Genomic DNA, 20631 nt, shown 5'->3' with positions numbered 1-20631 from the left:
CTTTGGTCATTCCAGCACCACCCCACTGATCCCTGGTGATCCCAACACTATTCCCACTGATTCCTGGTGATCCCCAGTGATCCCACTGATCCTTGGTGATCCCAGCCCCATCCCACTGATCCCTGGTGATCCTTGGTGATTCCAGCACCATCCCACTGATTCCTGGTGACCCAAACACTATTCCCACTGATCCCTGGTGATTCCCAGTGATCCCATTGATCCTTGGTGATCCCAATCCCATCTCACTGATCCATGGTGATCCTAGCTGATCCCAGAACCGTCCCACTAATCCTTGGTGATCCCAGTCCCATCCCACTGACCCCTGGTGATCCCAGAATCTCTCCACTGACCCCAGCCCCATCCCACTGATCCCTGGTGATCCCAACACCACCCCACTGATCCCTGGTGACCCCAGTGATCCTTGGTGATCCCAGTCCCATTCCACTGATCCCTGGTGATTCCAGAACCTCTCCACTGATCCCAGCCCCATCCTACTGATCCATGGTGATCCTAGCTGATCCCAGAACCATCCCATTGATCCCTGGTGGTCCCAGCCCCATCCCACTGATCCCTGGTGATCCCATCTGATCCTTGGTGACCCCAACCCCATCCCACTGATCCATGGTGATCCCATCTGATCCCAGTCCCATCCCATTGACCCCTGGTGATCCCAGAACCTCTCCACTGATCCCAGCCCCATCCCACTGACCCCTGGTGATCCCAGTGATCCATGGTGACCCCAACCCCATCCCACTGATCCATGGTGACCCCACTGATCCTAGCTGACCCCAGCCCCATCCCACTGATCCCTGGTGATCCCTGGTGGTCCCAGCCCCATCCCACTGATCCCTGGTGATCCCAACCCCATCGCACTGATCCATGGTGATCCCAGTGATCCATGGTGATCCCAACACCATCTCACTGATCCCTGGTGACCCTAGCTGATCCCAAACCATCCCATTGATCCCTGGTCATCCCAGAACCTCCCCACTGATCCCAGCCCCACCCCACTGATCCTTGGTGACCCCACTGATCCCTGGTGACCCCAGCCCCATCCCACTGATCCTTGGTGATCCCAAACCATCCCACTGACCCCTGGTCATCCCAGAACCTCCCCACTGATCCCAGCCCCATCCCACTGATCCATGGTGACCCCACTGATCCCTGGTGACCCCAGCCCCACCCCAGCGATCCCCACCCCACCACCCTCCCTCACCCACCCCTCCCGCCGTCATTAACCCATTGCTCCCCACACTGAACCCCAGCTCACGTATTCCTCGTAGCTCTCCGGCACGGGCGGCGGGGGCAGGGGTATCCTCTGGATGCCAGCTGCCCGTGCCCGGGGGGCAGGGGCTCCCCTCACGGCCGGCGGCGGGGGCACCCCCCGGGCCATGGCAGCGCCCCGCGCCAGCGCCCCGCGCACGGCGGCGCCCCGCACCAGGGCACCCCTGGGGGGAGGAGGAGGAGGGGGCCCGACCCCACGGCCCCTGCGGAGACACAGAGAGGGTGGGCAGGAGCTGCTGCTGCTCGGGGGAGACCCAGCAGGGGATGGGGCATTGTCCTGTTTGAGTCCCTGCATGGGATGGGGCATTGTCCTGTTTTCTGGAGAGTCTCAGCATGGGGATGTGGCATTGTCACGTTTTATGAAAAATCCCCTTTGCCCAGGATGGGGATGTGTCACTGTCGTGTTTTCCAGGATGGAACCATGGATGGAACCACTTATGAAACTATTGATGGAACCATGGATGGAACCATTGATGGGACCATGGAAGAAACCATTGATGGAACCATGGATGGAACCATTGGTAGAACCACGGATGGAACCATTGGTGGAACCATGGAAGAAACCATGGATGGAATCATTTATGAAACTATTGATGGAACCATGGATGGAACCACAGATGGAACCATGGATGGAAACCATTGATGGAACCATCGATAGAACCACGGATGGAACCATGGATGGAACCACGGATGGAACCACGGATGGAAACCATGGATGGAAACCATGCACGAAATCATGGATGGAACCATTGGCAGAACCACGGATGGAACCATGGATGGAAACACAGATGCAAACCATTGATGGAACCATGAATGGAACCATGGATGGAAACCATTGATGGAACCATTGATGAACCTATTGATGGAACCAGTGATGGAATCATGGACGGAACCACGGATGGAAACCAGTGATGGAACCATTGATAGAACCATGGATGGAACCATGCTTGGAACCATGGATGGAACCACTTATGAAACCATTGATGGAACCGTGGATGAAACCATGGATGGAACCATCAATAGAACCACAGATGGAAACCATTGATAGAACCACAGATGGAACCGTGGATGAAACCATGGATGGAACCACTGGTAGAACCATGGATGGAACCATTGGTGGAACCATGAAAGAAACCATGGATGGAACCATGGATGGAACCATGGATGAAAGCATTGATGAAACCACTTATGAAACTATGGATGGAAACCATGGATGAAACCATAGATGCAATCACTGATGGAACCACGGATGGAACCACGGATGGCACCCACCCCAAATCCCCCGCAGAGTTGGATGACCCCCCAAACACGACGCCCTGAGCCAGAAGCCCGATGCCAGGCCTGGCCCAGCAGCACTTTAACCGAGGGTGCAGGCAGCATTCTGGGAATACCTTGGCACAGGGGGAGGCGGCGCTGCCCCCCGGCCCCGCCCGGGGACGCCTCGGCCGCGGTTGGGCTCCGGGACCCCGTTGAGATAGGAGAGCTCCAGGAACTGCTCCTGGCAGATATCATCCATCATGTCCTGAAACGGGGATAAAAACGAGGATAAACAAGGAGATAAAGGAACAGCTCTGGGATATCACAGCCTGGGATGAAATAACTGCGTGGGCGTCAGGAAAATCTGCTTTTGGTGGGATTTGCTGCAGCTTTCTGCAAGATTCCAGCCCTGCAGCTCCAGGTGGAGTTCCCAGAATGCCGGGAGGATTTGTGGGGACAGCCCAGCAGGTCTGAGCCCACAGCTCCTGTTTGAAGCCCATGGAAGGTGACCCTGCCGTGCTTCCACTCCCAAAGGAAAGGGTGGGATGCAGATATCCCTTCCCAAACCCAAGGGGGCTTTTCAGATCCTGAGCGATGGACAGTGTGCCTGGTAGATCCCTGCAGATCCCTTCCTTGGGGACCAGAGGAGATCACTCAGCACCATCTCAGTGGTTCCTGGAGGTCCCAGAACCATCCCAGTGATTCCTAATCCATCCCAGAGGTACCTGGAGATCCCAAAATCATCCCAGTGTTCCCAGACCCATCCCAGTGCTCCCCAAACCATTCCAGAGCTTCCTGGTGATCCCAGGACCATCCCAGTGATCCCTGGAGATCCCAGCACCATGCCAGTGATCCCTGGAGATTCCAGAACCATCTCAGAGCTCCCTCGAGATCCCAGAACCATCCCACTGATTCCCAGCAATCCCAGCAGTTCCTAGTGATCCCAAAACCATCCCAGAGCTTCCTGGAGATCCCAGAACCATCCCAGTGGTTCCCAGTGATCCCAGCAGTTCCTGGAGATGGCAGAACCATCCCAGTGATCCCAGAACCATCCCAGAGCTCCCTGGAGATCCCAGCACGATTTCAGTGATCCCTGGAGATCCCAGAACCATCCCAGTGATTCCTAATCCATCCCAGAGGTCCCTGGAGATCCCAAAATCATCCCAGTGTTCCCAGACCCATCCCAGTGCTCCCCGAACCATTCCAGAGCTTCCTGGTGATCCCAGGACCATCCCAGTGATCCCTGGAGATCCCAAAACCACCCCAGTGACTCCTAGTGATCCCCAGTGATCCCAGCACCATCCCAGTGATCCCTGGAGATTCCAGAACCATCCCAGAACTCCCTGGAGATCCCAGAACCATCCCACTGATTCCCAGCGATCCCAGCAGTTCCTAGTGATCCTAAAACCATCCCAGAGCTCCCTGGTGATCCCAGAACCATCCCACTGATTCCCAGCGATCCCAGCAGTTCCTAGTGATCCCAAAACCATCCCAGAACCATCCCAGTGATCCCTGGAGATCTCAGCACCATCTCAGAGCTCTCTGGAGATCCCAGAACCATCCCAGTGTTTTCTGGAGATCTCAAAACCATCCTAGTGGTCCCTGAACCATCCCAGCAGTTCCTGGAGATCCCAGCACCATCCCAGTGGTTCCAAGTGATCCCAGAACCATTTCAGAGCTCCTTGGAGATCCCAAAACCATCCCAGTGATTCCTGAACCATTCCAGAGCTTCTTGGAGATCCCAGAACCATCCCAGTGATCCCTGGTGATCCCAGCAGTTCCTGGAGATCCCAGCACCATCCCAGTGGTTCCCAGTGATCCCAGAACCATCCCGGTGATTCCTGCAGGTCCCAGAACCATCCCAGTGATTTCTGGAGATCCCAGCTCCATCCCAGTGGTTTCCAGTGATCCCAGAACCATCCCAGAGCTCCCTGGAGATCCCAAAACCACCCCAGTCATTCCCAGTGATCCCAGAACCATCCCAGAGCTCCTTGGAGATTCCAGAACCATCCCAGTGATTTCTGAACCACCCCAGAGCTCCCCGAAGATCCCACTGATGATCTCCCACCAGAAATGCGAACCTCCCCATTTCCCCCCCCTCCCTAATTTAACACCCAATTTTAATTTTAAATTTGAAATTTGAAGGAGCAGGGCACTCACAGGGACCAGGAACTTCTTGACCTCCTCCATGGCGTGGGCCATGAGGGCGTAGGCCTCGCACGGGGGCCCGAACACCTCGATGAACACGTGCAGGTCCATGTGCAGGTGCGCGTACTTGGGGTCGCCCCCCTTGCGCAGCTCCTCCTCCTGCAGAAACCCCACAAATTTATTAAAAATAGAATTTGGAAAGAGGTTTTTAATTTTATAGGAATTGGGAATGAGAATTGATAGGAAACCATTTTATATGGTGTTGTATATCTGTGTGTAAACACTGAGATATATTTGTATTTGGGATCCCTCCCTTTGTGCAGCTCTTCCTCCTGCAGAAACTCCACAAAACCATAAAACATGGAATTTGTAAGGAGTTTTTTACTCCTCCTGCAAAACCCCACAAATTTATTAAAAATGGAACTTATAAGGAGTTTTAAAATTTTATAGGAATTAGGAAACCGTTTTATATGGTTTTGTACATCTGTGTGCAAACACTGAGATTGGGATCCCTCCCTTTACGCAGCTGCTCCTCCTGCAGAAACCCCACAAATTTATAAAAAATGGAATCTGTAAGGAGTTTTTTAATTTTATAGGAATTAGGAAACCATTTTATATGGTTTTGAAATTTTATAGGAATTAGGAATGAGAATTGATAGGAAACCATTTTATATGGTGTTGTATATTTGCGTGTAAACACTGAGATATATTGATATTTGGGATATCCCCCTTTGTGGAGCTCCTCCTCCTGCAGAACCCCTACAAATTTATAAAAAATGGAATTTGTAAGGAGTTTTTAATTTTATAGGAATTAGGAATGAGAATTGATAGGAACCATTTTATATGGCGTTGTATATCTGCGTGTAAACACTGAGATATATTTGTATTTGGGATCCCCTCCTCCTGCAGAACCCCACAAATTGATAAAAAATGGAATTTGTAAGGAGTTTTTAATTTTATAGGAACTGGGAATGAGAATTGATAGGAAACCATTTTATATGGTTTTGAAATTTTATAGGAATTAGAAATAAGAATTGATAGGAAACCATTTTATATGGCGTTGTATATCTGCGTGTAAACACTGATATATTTGTATTTGGGATCTCCCCTTTGTGGAGCTCCTCCTCTTGCAGAAACCCTACAAATTTATAAAAAATGGAATTTGTAAGGAGTTTTTTTAATTTTATAGGAATTGGGAATGAGAATTGATAGGAAACCATTTTACATGGTTTTGAAATTTTATAGGAATTAGGAATGAGAATTGATAGGAAACCATTTTATATGGTGTTGTATATCTACGTGTAAACACTGAGATATATTTGTATTTGGGATCCCCTCCTCCTGCAGAACCCCACAAATTTATTAAAAATGGAATTTGGAAAGAGTTTTTTAATTTTATAGGAATTAGGAATGAGAATTGATAGGAAACCATTTTATATGGCGTTGTATATTTGCGTGTAAACACTGGGATATATTTGTATTTGGGATATCCCCCTTTGCGCAGCTCCTCCTCCTGCAAAAACCCCACAAATTCAGAAAAAATGGAATTTGTAAGGAGTTTTTTAATTTTATAGGAATTAGGAAACCATTTTATATGGTTTTGAAATTTTATAGGAATTAGGAATGAGAATTGATAGGAACCATTTTATATGGCGTTGTATATCTGAGATATATTGATATTTGAGATATCCCCCTTTGCGCGGCTCCTGCTCCTGCAGAAACCCCACAAATTCAGAAAAAATGGAATTTGGAAAGAGTCTTTTAATTTTATAGGATTGGGAATGAGAATTGATAGGAAACCATTTTATATGGTGTTGTATATCTGTGTGTAAACACTGAGATATATTTGTATTTGGGATCCCTTCCTTTACAGAGCTCCTCCTCTTGCAGAAACCCTACAAATTTATAAAAAATGGAATTTGTAAGGAATTTTTTTAATTTTATAGGAATTAGGAATGAGAACTGATAGGAAACCATTTTATATGGCGTTGTATATCTGTGTGTAAACACTGAGATATATCTGTATTTGGGATCTCCCCTTTGTGGAGCTCCTCCTCCTGCAGAAACCCCACAAATTGATAAAAAAATGGAATTTGTAAGGAGTTTTTAATTTTATAGGAATTAGGAATGAGAATTGATAGGAACCATTTTATATGGTTTTGAAATTTTATAGGAATTAGGAATAAGAATTGATAGGAACCATTTTATATGGTGTTGTATATCTGCGTGTAAACACTGAGATATATTTGTATTTGGGATATCCCCTTTGTGCAGCTCCTCCTCCTGCAGAACCCCACAAAACCAGAAAAAATGGAATTTGGAAAGAGGTTTTTAATTTTATAGGAATTGGGAATGAGAATTGATAGGAAACCATTTTACATGGTTTTGAAATTTTAGAGGAATTAGGAATGAGAATTGATAGGAAACCATTTTATATGGTGTTGTATATCTGCGTGTAAACACTGAGATATATTTGTATTTGGGATATCCCCCTTTGTGGAGCTCCTCCTCTTGCAGAAACCCCACAAAATCATAAAAAATGGAATTTGTAAGGAGTTTTAAATTTTATAGGAATTGGGAATGAGAATTGATAGGAAACCATTTTATATGGCGTTGTATATCTGCGTGTAAACACTGAGATATATTTGTATTTGGGATCCCCTCCTCCTGCAGAACCCACAAATTGATAAAAAATGGAATTTGTAAGGAGATTTTAAATTTTATAGGAATTAGGAATAAGAATTGATAGGAAACCATTTTATATAGTTTTGAAATTTTATAGGAATTAGGAATGAGAATTGATAGGAAACCATTTTATATGGTGTTGTATATTTGCGTGTAAGCACAGAGATATATTGGTATTTGGGATCCCTTCCTTTACAGAGCTCCTCCTCCTGCAGAAACCCCACAAATTGATAAAAAATGGAATTTGTAAGGAGTTTTAATTTTATAGGAATTGGAATGAGAATCGATAGGAAACCATTTTATATGGCGTTGTATATCTGCGTGTAAACACTGAGATATATTAATATTTGGGATATCCCCCTTTGTGGAGCTCCTCCTCCTGCAGAACCCCACAAATTCAGAAAAAATGGAATTTGTAAGGAGTTTTTAATTTTATAGGAATTAGGAAAGGAATGAGAATTGATAGGAAACCATTTTATATGGTTTTGAAATTTTATAGGAATTGGGAATGAGAATTGATAGAACCATTTTATATGGCGTTGTATATCTGCGTGTAAACACTGAGATATATTTGTATTTGGGATCCCTCCCTTTGTGGAGCTCCTCCTCCTGCAAAAACCCCACAAATTATTAAAAATGGAATTTGGAAAGAAGCTTTTAATTTTATAGGAATTAGGAATAAGAATTGATAGGAAACCATTTTATATGGTTTTGAAATTTTATAGGAATTAGGAATGAGAATTGATAGGAAACCATTTTATATGGCGTTGTATATTTGCGTGTAAACACTGAGATATATTTGTATTTGGATATCCCTCTTTGTGGAGCTCCTCCTCCTGCAGAAACCCACAAATTTATAAAAATGGAATTTGTAAGGAGTTTTTTTAATTTATAGAAATTAGGAATGAGAATTGATAGGAACCATTTTATATGGTGTTGTATATCTGTGTGTAAACACTGAGATATATTTGTATTTGGGATCCCCTCCTCCTGCAGAACCCCACAAATTCAGAAAAAATGGAATTTGGAAAGAGGTTTTTAATTTATAGGAATTGGGAATGAGAATTGATAGGAAACCATTTTATATGGTTTTGAAATTTTATAGGAATTAGGAATGAGAATTGATAGGAAACCATTTATATGGTGTTGTATATCTGTGTGTAAACACTGATATATATTTGTATTTGGGATCTCCCCTTTACGGAGCTCCTCCTCCTGCAGAAACCCCACAAATTTATTAAAAAATGGAATTTTTAAGGAGTTTTTAAATTTTCTAGGAAGCTTGCACGGTTTTGTACATCTGTGTGTAAAGACAGAGGTAAGATTTTGTATTTTTTAATGTTAAAATAATTAAATTTAAAAGTTATATTTCATTTTTGTTTTTATTTTAATTATTTTTTTAGCATTTTATTTTAAAATCTAATCTATTATTTTTTATTTATATTTATTTTTATTTGGATCCCCTCCCCCTGAATTTTATAGGAAGCTTGCATTGTTTTGTACATCTCTGTGTAAACACAGAGGTAAGATTTTTATTTTTAAATTTATATTTTAATTTTTATTATTTATAATTATGTATTTTTATTCTATTTATTTTATATTGAATTTATATTATTTTACTTTTTATTTATTATATTTTATTTCCTATTTTATTTTTAATTTTTTTCAAGCTACCTTAAAGATATTTCTCTTTTTCAGGCTGTTTTGCAGTTATTTAAGAAGCTACAATCTGAAAGTATAAAACCTTTTTTGTGCTGCTCAAATAAATCAGAATTAAGCTACAGCTCTGCTCAAAAGAAGCAGGAAAAATTAAAAATAATATTTTCCCATTTTTAAAAATATTTTTTTGCTGTTTGAAAACACCTCCTGGTACTTTGTGATTCAAAATTATTCAACATTTTTGTTGAATATTACCAGCAAAATATCAAATTTTTTGTTGAAAAATTACAGGAACAGATTGCTCCAACATCCCCACTGAACCAGAAGAATTTCAAGATTTCAGAGCAGCTAAAAAAGGATTTTTATCTTTTTATAGAGAGGAAAAAATCCTTTTAATGCATGGCTCTTGAGGAGAATAATCCTTATTTTAACAAATTTTAAATTACTTTTAATTGAAGTTTTTTCTAGTTTAATTTTGAATCAAAATGCTTGGAGAGCTGTTAATTCTCAGCGAAATAAATGGAATTTTGGTGTTTTTCTTTACCTTGGCTTTGTCCCTCATGGAGCCTTTGCCCAGTACAGAGATTTTTGCACCAGTTTCTTCCTGAAGTCTTTTAATGGTGTTGCCTTGAGGTCCCAAAATCTTCCCAACAAAGTTAAACTGGAAATTAAGGAAAAAAAAAAAACCAAAAATAAATAAAATAAATCAGCCCCAGAGCTCAAAAATATAAAAAAAAAAAATTTTAATGTGTGTGTTGTTGATTAAAAAAAATCACATTCCATTTTCTTCTGGCATTAGCAAAAAAAATGACCAGGAAAAATTCAGTTTTGAAAGGAAAATTTAAGATTTGAAAAGGGAAATTTAAGATTTGAAAAGATAATTCAGAGTTTGAAAAGGAAAATTCAAGTTGTTTCCAAAGGAAAATTTAAGTTTCAAAAGGAAAATTCAAGTTTCAAGAGGAAAATCCAAATTTCCAAAGGAAAATTCAAGTTTCAAGAGGAAAATCCAATTTCCAAAGGAAAATTCAAGTTTCAATAGGAAAATCCAAGCTTCAAAAAGAAAATCAAGCCTTGAAAGGAAAATTCAAATTTCAAGAGGAAAATCCAAATTTTAAAAGGAAAATTCAAGTTTCAAAGGAAAATCAAGCCTTGAAAGGAAAATTCAAGTTGTTTCCAAAGGAAAATTCAAGTTTCAAGAGGAAAATTTAAGTTTTGAAAGGAAAATTTCAGTTTCAAATGGAAAATTCAAGAGGAAAATTCAAGTTTCAAAGGAAAATTTAGGTTTCAGAAGGAAAAAATTACGTTTTGAAAACAAAATTCAAGCTTTGAAAGGAAAATCCAAATTTCCAAAGGAAAATTCAAGTTTCAAGAGGAAAATCCAAGTTTTAAAAGGAAAATCCAAGTTTCAAGAGGAAAATCCACATTTTAAAAGGAAAATTCAAGTTTCAAAAGGAAAATCCAAGTTTCAAAAAAGAAAATCAAGCCTTGAACAAAAATTCAAATTTCAAGAGGAAAATCCAAATTTTAAAAGAAAATTCAAGTTTCAAAAGGAAAATCAAGCCTTGAAAGGAAAATTCAAGTTGTTTCCAAAGGAAAATTCAAGTTTCAAGAGGAAAATTTAAGTTTTGAAAGGAAAATTCAGTTTCGAATGGAAAATTCAAGTGGAAAATTCAGGTTTCAAAAGGAAAATTTAGGTTTCAGAAGGAAAAAATTATGTTTTGAAAACAAAATTCAAAGCTTTGAAAGGAAAATCCAAATTTCCAAAGGAAAATTCAAGTTTCAAGAGGAAAATCCAAGTTTTAAAAGGAAAATTCAAGTTTTAAAAGGAAATATTAAGTTTTGAAAAGAAAATTCAAGTTCTGAAAGGAAAATCCAAGTTTCAAAAGGAAAATCAAGGCTTGAAAGGAAAATTCAAGTTGTTTCAAAGGAAAATTCAAGTTTCAAGAGAAAAACCCAAATTTTAAAAGGAAAATTCAAATTTTAATCATTCTTTTCACAAAAAACCCCAAATGCTTCAGCAGAAAAATCAAGTTAAATTAAGTTGTTCAACCCCAACACCTTCAGCAGCTTTCCAGCAAATCTTTTAGGAATTAAATGTAAAATAATATAAAAAAAAGCTCCACCCATGGAATTGTCTGTTCCAGCAATGCAAGATCCCAGCTGTGCATCACCAAAATCCTCCAAAAATTCAATATATTACAAAATAAAAACCCAAAGAACTCCTCATTTTTCCAAAGAAATCTCCTGAATTTTGGTTGAAAATGAAGATTTAACTCCTGCTGCCACAAAATCCCAGAGAAAAGAAGAAAATTTTAGAGATTTTGTTGATTTTTTTCTGGCCTCACCTTGGGTATTGTTTGACAGGGATCAGAACTCGTTCCTTCAGCTTCATATTTTTGTGGGAAAATAAATCCAGGTAATTTTCTTCCTCATCCTTTTTTGTTGTCTCTCCTTTCTGAATTTTTTCAATTTCTAAAAAAAAAAAAAATCAACATAAATAACATAAATATCATTATATAAATATATAAATATTATTATATAATGTAAATAAAAATAGAAACTTAAAATAACATGAAGATATTATAGTCGTAAATATAAATGTAAATAATAGTATTATAAAGTGGTAAAAAGAATATAAATAATAATATAAAAATAAAATAAATATAAATAATAATATTGTAAATGGTAAAAAAGAATATAAATCATAATATAAAAATAAAATAAATATATTAGTATATATAAATGATAGTATTAAAAATAAGGCATAATTAATAATATACATTGTATTTAGTAATATAAATATAAAAGTAGAAATTTTATTATATAATGTAAATAAAAATAGAAAATTAAAATAACATCAAGATACTATAATTGTAAATATAAATGTAAATAATAATATTGTAAAATGGTAAAAAGAATATAAATAATAACACAAAAATAAAATAAACAATAATATTATAAAATGGTTAAAAAGAATAGAAATAATAATATAAAATTAAAATAAATATATTAGTATATATAAATGATAGTATTATAAATAATGCATAATTAATAATATACATTGTAATTAGTAATATAAATATAAAAGTAGATATTTTATTATATAATGTAAATAAAAATATAAAATTAAAATAACATCAAGATATTATAATCGTAACTATAAATATAAATAATAATATTGTAAAATGGTAAAAAATATAAATAATAATATAAAAATAAATAAATATAAATAATAATATTATAAAATGGTTAAAAAGAATATCAGTAATAATATAAAAATAAAATAAATATAAATAATAATATTGTAAAATGGAAAAAAGAATATAAATAATAAAAAAATAAAATAAATATATTAGTATATACAGATATGATAGTATTATAAATAATAATGCATAATTAATAATATATATTGTAATTAGTAATATAAATATAAATATATAAATAGAAATTTTATTATATAATGCAAGTAAGAATATAAAATTAAAATAACATCAAGATATTATAATCGTAACTATAAATATAAATAATAATATTGTAAAATGGTAAAAAATATAAATAATAATATAAAATTAAAATAAATATATTAGTATATATAAGTGATAGTATTATAAATAATGCATAATTAATAATATACATTGTATTTAGTAACATAAATATAAAGATATAAGTAGAAATTTTATTATATAATGTAAATAAAAATATAAAACTAAAATAACATCAAGATATAATAATTGTAAATATAAACATAAATAGTAATATTGTAAAATGGTAAAAAGAATATAAATAATAATACAAAAATAAAATAAATATAAATAATAATATTATAAAATGGTTAAAAAGAATATAAATAATAATATAAAAATAAAATAAATATATTAGTATATATAAATGATAGTATTATAAATAATGCATAATTAATAATATACATGGTAATGGCAACGGGAATGGAACGGACACTGAGGGTGGGAATGGCCACAAAGATGGGAATGGACACAAAAGTGGGAATGGGAATGGACACAGAGGTGGAATAGGAATGGCCACAGATGTGGGAAGAGGAATAGCCACAGCTCCAGGAATGACCACAAAGGTGGGAATAGGAATGGCCACTGAGGGGGGAACAGGAATGGCCACAGCTCTGGGAAATGGGAATGGCCACTGAGGTGGGAATGGCCACAAAGGTGAGAATGGCCACTCATGTGGGAATGGGAATGGCCACAGCAGCAGGATGGCCACAGCTCTGGGAATGGCCACTGAGGTGGAATAGGAGTGGCCACAGCTCTGGAATGGTCACTGAAGTGGGAATGGCCACTGAGGTGGGAATAGGAATGACCACAAAGGTCAGAATGACCACTGAGTTGGAACAGGAGTGGCCACGGAGGTGAGAATGGCCACAGCAGCAGGAATAGCCACAAAGGTGGAATGGGAATGGTCACTGAAGGTGAGAATGGCCACAAAGGTGGAATGGAATGGCTACAAAGGTGAGAATGGCCACTCATGTGGAATGGCCACAGCAGCAGGATGGCCACAGCTCTGGAATGGTCACTGAAGTGGGAATGGCCACTGAGGTGGGAATAGGAATGACCACAAAAGTGAGAATGGCCACTGAGGTAGAATAGGAGTGGTCACAGCTCTGGGAATGGCACTGAGGTGGAACAGGAGTGGCCACTGAGGGGGGAATGGGAATGGTCACAGCTCTGGGAATGGCCACAAAGATAGGAATGGGAATGGCCCCTGAGGGGGGAACGGGAATGGCCACAGCTCTGGGAATGGGAATGGCCACTGAGGTGGAACAGGAGTTGGCCACTGAGGTGAGAATGGCCACAGCAGCTGGAATAGCACAAAGGGTGGAATGGGCATGGCCACAACTCTGGCAAGGGGAATAGTCACAGCACAGGAATGGAATGGCCACAAAGGTGGAATGGAAGTGGCCACAGCTTTGGGAATGGCCACAGGGGTGGAAATGGCCACTGAGGTGGAACAGGAATGGCCACAGTTCTGGGAATGGGAATGGCCACAACACCAGGAAGGGGAATGGCCACCAAGGTGGGAATGGCCACTGAGGGAATGGGAATGGCCTCACAGCACTGGGAATGGCCCCTGAGGCAGGAACAGGAATGGCCAACAGTTCTGGAATGGGAATGGCCCAGAGGTGGAACAGGAATGGCCACAGTTCTGGGAATGGGAATGGCCACAACACAGGAAGGGGAATGGCCACGAGGTGGGAATGGCCACTGAGAGAACGGGCATGGGACACAGCAGCAGGAATGGGAATGGCCCCACAGCTCTGGGAATGGCCACAAAGGTGGGAACAGGAATGGCCTGAGGTGGGAACAGGAGTGGCCACAGCAGTGCCATGGTTGAACAAAACAGAAACTGAAAAGCACAAACTGAAATGGTTTCAGAACAAGCCAGCCTGAGACAGCAGGGGACAGCGTGAGGTGGCAGTTTGGGACAGCATTTCCACATGGAAGGACAGGAATGGAGGGAATGTCCATCAGGAGAGGCTGCACTGCACGGGAAGGAGCTCCAGGTGAGCCCTGTCCCCTCAGAGTCCCTCAGTGTCCCCTCAGTGACCCCTCAACGTCCCCCTCCAGAGTCCCTCCCAGAGTCCCCTCAGAGTCCCTCTGTCTCTGTGACCCCTCAGAGTCCGCTCACGTGTCCCTCAGGTGTCCCCTCAGTGTCCCACCCTCAGTGTCCCCTCAGCAGTCCCTTCCCATGTCTCCTCAGTGTCCCCTCACTGTCTGTCCCTAGAGTCCCCTCGGTGACCCATCAGAGTCATGTGTCCCCTCACTGTTCCCTCGTGTCCCTCAGAGTCCCCTCGACTGTGTCCCCTCACCCTCGTGACCCTCAGAGTCCCTCAGTGTCCCTCACTGTCCTCAGAGTCCCCTCACTGTCCCCTCAGTGTCCCCTCAGAGTCCCCTCAGTGACCCCTCACTGTCCCCTCAGTGTCCCCTCAGCTGTCCCCTCAGAGTGTCCCCAGCTCTCGTGTCAGAGCCCCCTCAGTGTCCCCTCAGTGACCCCTCACTGTCCCCTCAGAGACCCCTCATGTCCCCTCAGAGTCCCCTCAGAGTCCCTCACTGTCCCCTCAGTTTCCCCTCAGAGCCCCCTCACTGTCCCCTCAGTTTCCCCTCAGAGCCCCCTCACTGTTCCCTCAGAGTCCCCTCGGTGTCTCCTCAATGTCCCCTCAGAGCCCCCTCACTGTCCCCTCAGTGTCCCCCCGGTGTCCCCTCAGTGTCCCCTCAGAGCCCCCTCAGTGTCCCCCAGCCTGGATCCAGCAGGGAATTCCTGGGGACCCCCCCAGCCCCTCCCTGCTCCCATTTCCAGCTCCCACATCCCAGGGAAACCCAGCTTGGAGCTCCTCCATGAAATAAACCTGGCTAAAATTCCCCAAAATCCCCCAAAATCCCAAATCCCACAGCTGCGATATTTCCCGTTTTCCAAAGGGAAAGCAGAGACAGCCGTGCCCTTCACACCTCCCCTGCCCTTTCAAAAAAAGGATTTTCTTGTTCCTATGAAAAGGAACAACACACAGACCCCAAATCCCAGGAGGAAAATGTGGATTATTTTGAAAATGCAAGAATCCCAGATTTTAGTTCCTTAGGATCACAGAACTCTCAATGCAGCCACTTCCACACCAGCGTCCATGGAATCAATAAGAATCCCAACACTGCCAGGCCCCTTGCTCCCAAAAAAAGCCAAAAATTACAATTTTTTCCCCTCTAAAAATACAGAACCAACACAGTATTTTAGACGGCTTTAAAATGTTGTTTAAAGAAATAAATGCAGAATTTAAAATAAAGAAAGAAATAAATTTTCAGAATTTAAAAGCAGGGTTCCCTCCCTGAGCAGCCTGAGCAGCTTCCACTTCTGGAAGGGAAAAATGGATGGAATGAGAATTTTGCTGACACTCAGGAGCATTAGAAAATGATTTTGCTGGATGCAAAATGGAAATGATGGAAATGATTTTGTGCAGCACAGCACAGCTTTGGCCCAGGCTGAAATTCCAAGGAATCCAGAGCAATCTGGGGCCAAAAAAATCACCTAAATCCACCATTTTACCTCAAATTCTTCCTCATTGTTTTCCTGTTCAGCTCACCTTGCACTGGGAATATTATTATTATTATTATTATTATTATTATTATTATTATTATTATTATTATTATTATTACCATTACTATCATTATCATTATTATTATATTATCATTATCATTATCATTATTAATATTATTTTATTATTATTATCATCACCATCATCATTATTATATCATCATCATTTTACAGGTAGTATTATCCCAATTATTACAATATATAATAATATCACCATCATCATCATCATCATCATTATATCATCATCATTTTACAGTAATATTATCCCAATTATTACAATATATAATAATATCATCATCATCATTATTATTATATCATCATCATCATAATTTTTCAGTAATATTATCCCAATTATTTTAATATATAATAATATTATCCCCCCAAAAAAGTGATTTTCAAAATACCCACAGCTGGAGCCGCTCCAATTTTAAATCCTCCCCAGCTGCAATCATGACATGAATAAATTAATAAAAAATTAATTAATTAATAATAAACCCTCCTAAATCCTTGTTACACCCCTGAGGCTTTGCAGGATGCTGCTCTTTGTGGGGGAATTTGTAAATTCCTTGGATTTCCTTTGCCTGGGAGGCATCAGAGCTGAGCTGGATGAAGAATCAAAACTTTGCATTTTTAAGCCCTGACACAATAAATGATTTTAAGAAAAGCAGGCGGAGAAAGAAATAATTTTAAAAATTCAAATGAATAGATTTTAAATTATTAATTAGAAGAATTGAATGAAATAATTATAAAATAGTTTATCATTAAATAAATCACTATCAAACAATTATTGAATAAATTATAGTTGAATAAATTACTATATAATAAATTATCGTTAAATAACTTAATTAATTATATATAATTAATATATAATTAAGTTAATAACATAATTAATTGAAGTTAATTATTAATTATTATACTATTAATCAATTATACGTTAATAACGTAATTAATTAAAATAATGTAAATATTCCAATAAATATTTTTAAAAATCACAATAAAAAGTAATACAATTAAATAAATTACTAATACTCTTACTAATAATAGTAATGATAGTAATAACATTATTAACGTTAAAATATTCGTGAATAAAATTAAAATAATATAAATTAAATAATAACAATAACAATGATAATGATAGTAACAATAAGAATAATTTTAAAGTAATTTTAAAAGGGGGAAAAAATTTTTCTTAAAAGCACCGGTGGAAATAATAATAATGGCAATAATAATAATAATAATAATAATAATAATAATAATAATAATAATAAGTGGGGAAAATTTAAGCAGTGGCGGAAATAATAATAACAACAATAATACCAACAGGTAGGAAACAATAATAATGGTAATAATAATAATGATAATAAATATTAATAGGAAAAAATAAATTTAAAAATCACTGATGGAGATGAAATCTGAACAAATCCTTGCATGGCAAGCAGAGATGGGGAATTTTTGAATTTTTGAACTGATTCCTGTTTTTGAGAGGGGAAGGGAAGGGAAGGGAGAGGGGAAAAAACGGGGGAAAAAAGGGGGAAAAAAAGGGGGGGGGAAAAGGGGGAAAAAAGGGGGAAAAAAGGGGGAAAAAATGGGGAAAAAAAGGGGGAAAAAGGGGGAAAAAAGGGGGAAAAAAGGGGGAAAAAAGGGGGAAAAAAGGGGGGAAAAAGGGGGGAAAAGGGGGGGGGAAAGGGGGGGAAAAGGGGGGAAAAGGGGGAAAAAAAGGGGGAAAAAGGGGGAAAAAAAGGGGGAAAAAAGGGGGGGAAAAAGGGGGGGAAAAAAAGGGGGAAAAAAAGGGGGAAAAGGAAGGAAGTGGGGGAAAATGGAAGAAAGGGAAAGAGAATGGAAGGAATGGGGACAAAAGGAAGGGAAGGAGAAAACAGGAAGGGAAGGGAAAAAGGGAAGGAAATGGAAAGAGAATGGAGAAAGAATGGGGAAAACAGGAAAGGATGGGAAATAAAAGAAAGGAAGGGAACGGATGGGGGGGAAAGGAAGAAGGGAAGGGAAAGGGGAAAAAGGAAGGGAAGGGAAAGGGAAAAAAGGGGGAAAAGGAAGGAAGTGAAAGAGAATGGAAGGAACTGGGAAAAAAGGAAGGGAAGGGGAAAACAGGAAGGAAAGGGAAAAGGAATTGGGAAGGAATGGGGAAAAAAGGAAGGGAAAGAAAAGGGATAAAAAAGAAAGGAAGGGGAAAAGAGGAAGGGAAGGAAGGGAAGGGAAGGAAGGGAAGGGAAAGGAAAGGGAGAGGAAGGAAAGGAAAGGAAAGGAAAGGAAAGGAAAGGAAAGGAAAGGAAAGAAAGGAAAGGAAAGGAAGAGGAAAGGAAAGGAAAGGAAAGGAAAGGAAAGGAAAGGAAAGGAAAGGAAAGGAAAGGAAAGGAAAGGAAAGGAAAGGAAAGAAAGGAAAGGAAAGGAAGAAGCTCGGCTGGGCACAGAACAAAGGCTGCCATTTCCATTTCCATCATCCCAGCCCTGCATTTCCAGCAGGGAAAATTCCCCACGCGGCTCTTTCAGGTTCTATTTTAGCTCCTCAGTCCCCAGGGCTGCAAGGGCTGCCCTGATTTCGCCTCCTGTTCTTCCCCACAGCTGCTGGCAGGGATTTGGATGGGAATCACGTTCCCAACAGCCCTGGTGTGCCGGCTGCGTTTAACCCTTGTGGGGAAAGGAGAGGAAATGTCCCCAAATCAGGACGGGCCCAAAGGGACATTGCATCCCCACGACGGGATGGGGTGGTGAAGAATTTGGCATCGCTTGTTTCTCCATCCCAACATCATAATTACCATAATTAGCAGCATATTTACTATGGCCATCACGTTTTATTTCAATTATCAAACGGTTTTCTCACAGGTTTTCATTATTAAATGGTTCTCTCACTGACACCCTGGATCTGGAAGGGGCTCGGAGATGGGTGGTGAATTTGGTATCGCTTGTTTTCTCCATCCAAACATCGTAATTACCATTATTAGCAGCATATTTACTATGGCCATCACGTTTTATTTCAATTATTAAATGATTTTCTCATGGATTTTCAATTATTAAATGGTTCTCTCATGGATTTTCAATTATTAAATGGTTCTCTCACTGCCACCCTGGATCTGCAAGGAGCTTGGGGATGGGTGGTGAAGAATTTGGCATCGCTTGTTTCTCCATCCAAACGTGACCATCACGTTGTACTTCAATTATCACATGGTTTTCTCACAGGTTTTCAATTAACAAATGGTTCTCTCACTGCCACCCTGGATCTGATGATCACCCATCATCTGGGGTGATGAAGAATTTGGCATCTACTCCCTGCCGACATCACAATTATTATTTATCAGCGTATTTATCATTACCATCACGTTTTATTTCAATTATCAAACGCTTCTCTCAAGGGTTTTGATTCTCTTCATTCTCCCCGTCTGCCTGAGGCCACACCACAGCTAACACAATATAACACAGCAAAACCACCGATAAAACACACGCAAAACTCGCGGCTCTGCGGATTAAGCTGCGATTACACAGGGAAATATCTCATTTTAACTAGGAAATATCTCATTTTAACAGGGAAATATGTCAAGGAAATATCTCATTTTAACAGGGAAATATGTCATTTTAACACGGAAATATCTCATTTTAGCAGGGAAATATATGGTTTTAGCAAGGAAATATAGGATTTTAACAAGGAAATAGTTCTTTTTAGCAAGGAAATATATGATTTTAACGAGGAAATATCTCATTTTAACAATAGGAAATATTTCATGAAATATATGATTTTAGCAAGGAAATATTTCATTTAAACAGGGAAATATTTGATTTTAACAAGGAAATATCTCATTTTAAGAGGGAAATAGCTCATTTTAAGAAGGAAATATATGATTTTAGCAAGGAAATATATGATCTTAACAAGGAAATATAGGATTTTAACCAGGAAATATCTCATTTTAACAAGGAAATATCTCATTTTAAGAGGGAAGTAGCTCATTTTAAGAAGGAAATATATGAGTTTAGCAAGGAAATATATGATTTTAACAAGGAAATATATGATTTTAACAAGGAAAGATCTCATTTAACCCCGGAGCCAGAACGGCCCCGCCGCCCCGCCCGTGCCCGGTGCCGGTACCTGCGGTCAGCAGCTGCATGGCGTGCGTGAAGGACGGGTCCAGGCTGTCCTTTTCAGCCATCAGCTCGGGCAGATATTTGTTCTCGGGCTCCATCTTACCGGCGCCTGCGGCCCCACCGGGCGGCGGCTGCGTTCCGCTGGCGGTCCCTCGGGCCCCTCCGCCACGGGGCGCTCGGCGCGACGGCGCGCGGCCACCGGGGCCCTGTCCCCGCGATAAGCGACCGGCGGGGTCGTCGCGACGCTGCATGAGGCGGTGGCGGGGAAGGGAAGCGGCGGCCGGGCCGGGCCGGGCCGGGCCGGGGACGGCGGCGGCGGCGGGAGCGCAGCGGCCACACCGCCCGCGCAGCGCCCGGGCCGGAAGTGCCGCGCCGGAAGCTCCGCCCCCTCCCGGTGTCGGTGTC

General features: G+C 40.4%; 1 protein-coding gene across 1 annotated transcript in view; it reads right to left on the bottom strand.

Annotated features, from left to right (window-relative positions):
* The window catches only part of KHDRBS1 (KH RNA binding domain containing, signal transduction associated 1), a 26026-nt gene extending 5395 nt beyond the window's left edge, over positions 1-20631 (bottom strand). Inside the window, exons 1-6 of the mRNA XM_074555797.1 lie at positions 20231-20631; positions 11380-11505; positions 9578-9696; positions 4702-4848; positions 2676-2806; positions 1271-1487 (exon numbers count right to left, since the gene is read on the bottom strand). Coding sequence (XP_074411898.1) covers positions 1271-1487; positions 2676-2806; positions 4702-4848; positions 9578-9696; positions 11380-11505; positions 20231-20477 — 987 coding nt within the window. The 5' untranslated portion in view covers positions 20478-20631. The remainder of the gene's footprint in view (positions 1-1270; positions 1488-2675; positions 2807-4701; positions 4849-9577; positions 9697-11379; positions 11506-20230) is intronic.

The sequence above is a fragment of the Zonotrichia albicollis genome, chromosome 20, assembly GCF_047830755.1.
Source record: "Zonotrichia albicollis isolate bZonAlb1 chromosome 20, bZonAlb1.hap1, whole genome shotgun sequence".
In the NCBI taxonomy this organism is placed as follows: domain Eukaryota; kingdom Metazoa; phylum Chordata; class Aves; order Passeriformes; family Passerellidae; genus Zonotrichia; species Zonotrichia albicollis.
This window is presented reverse-complemented; position numbering and strand designations above follow the sequence as displayed.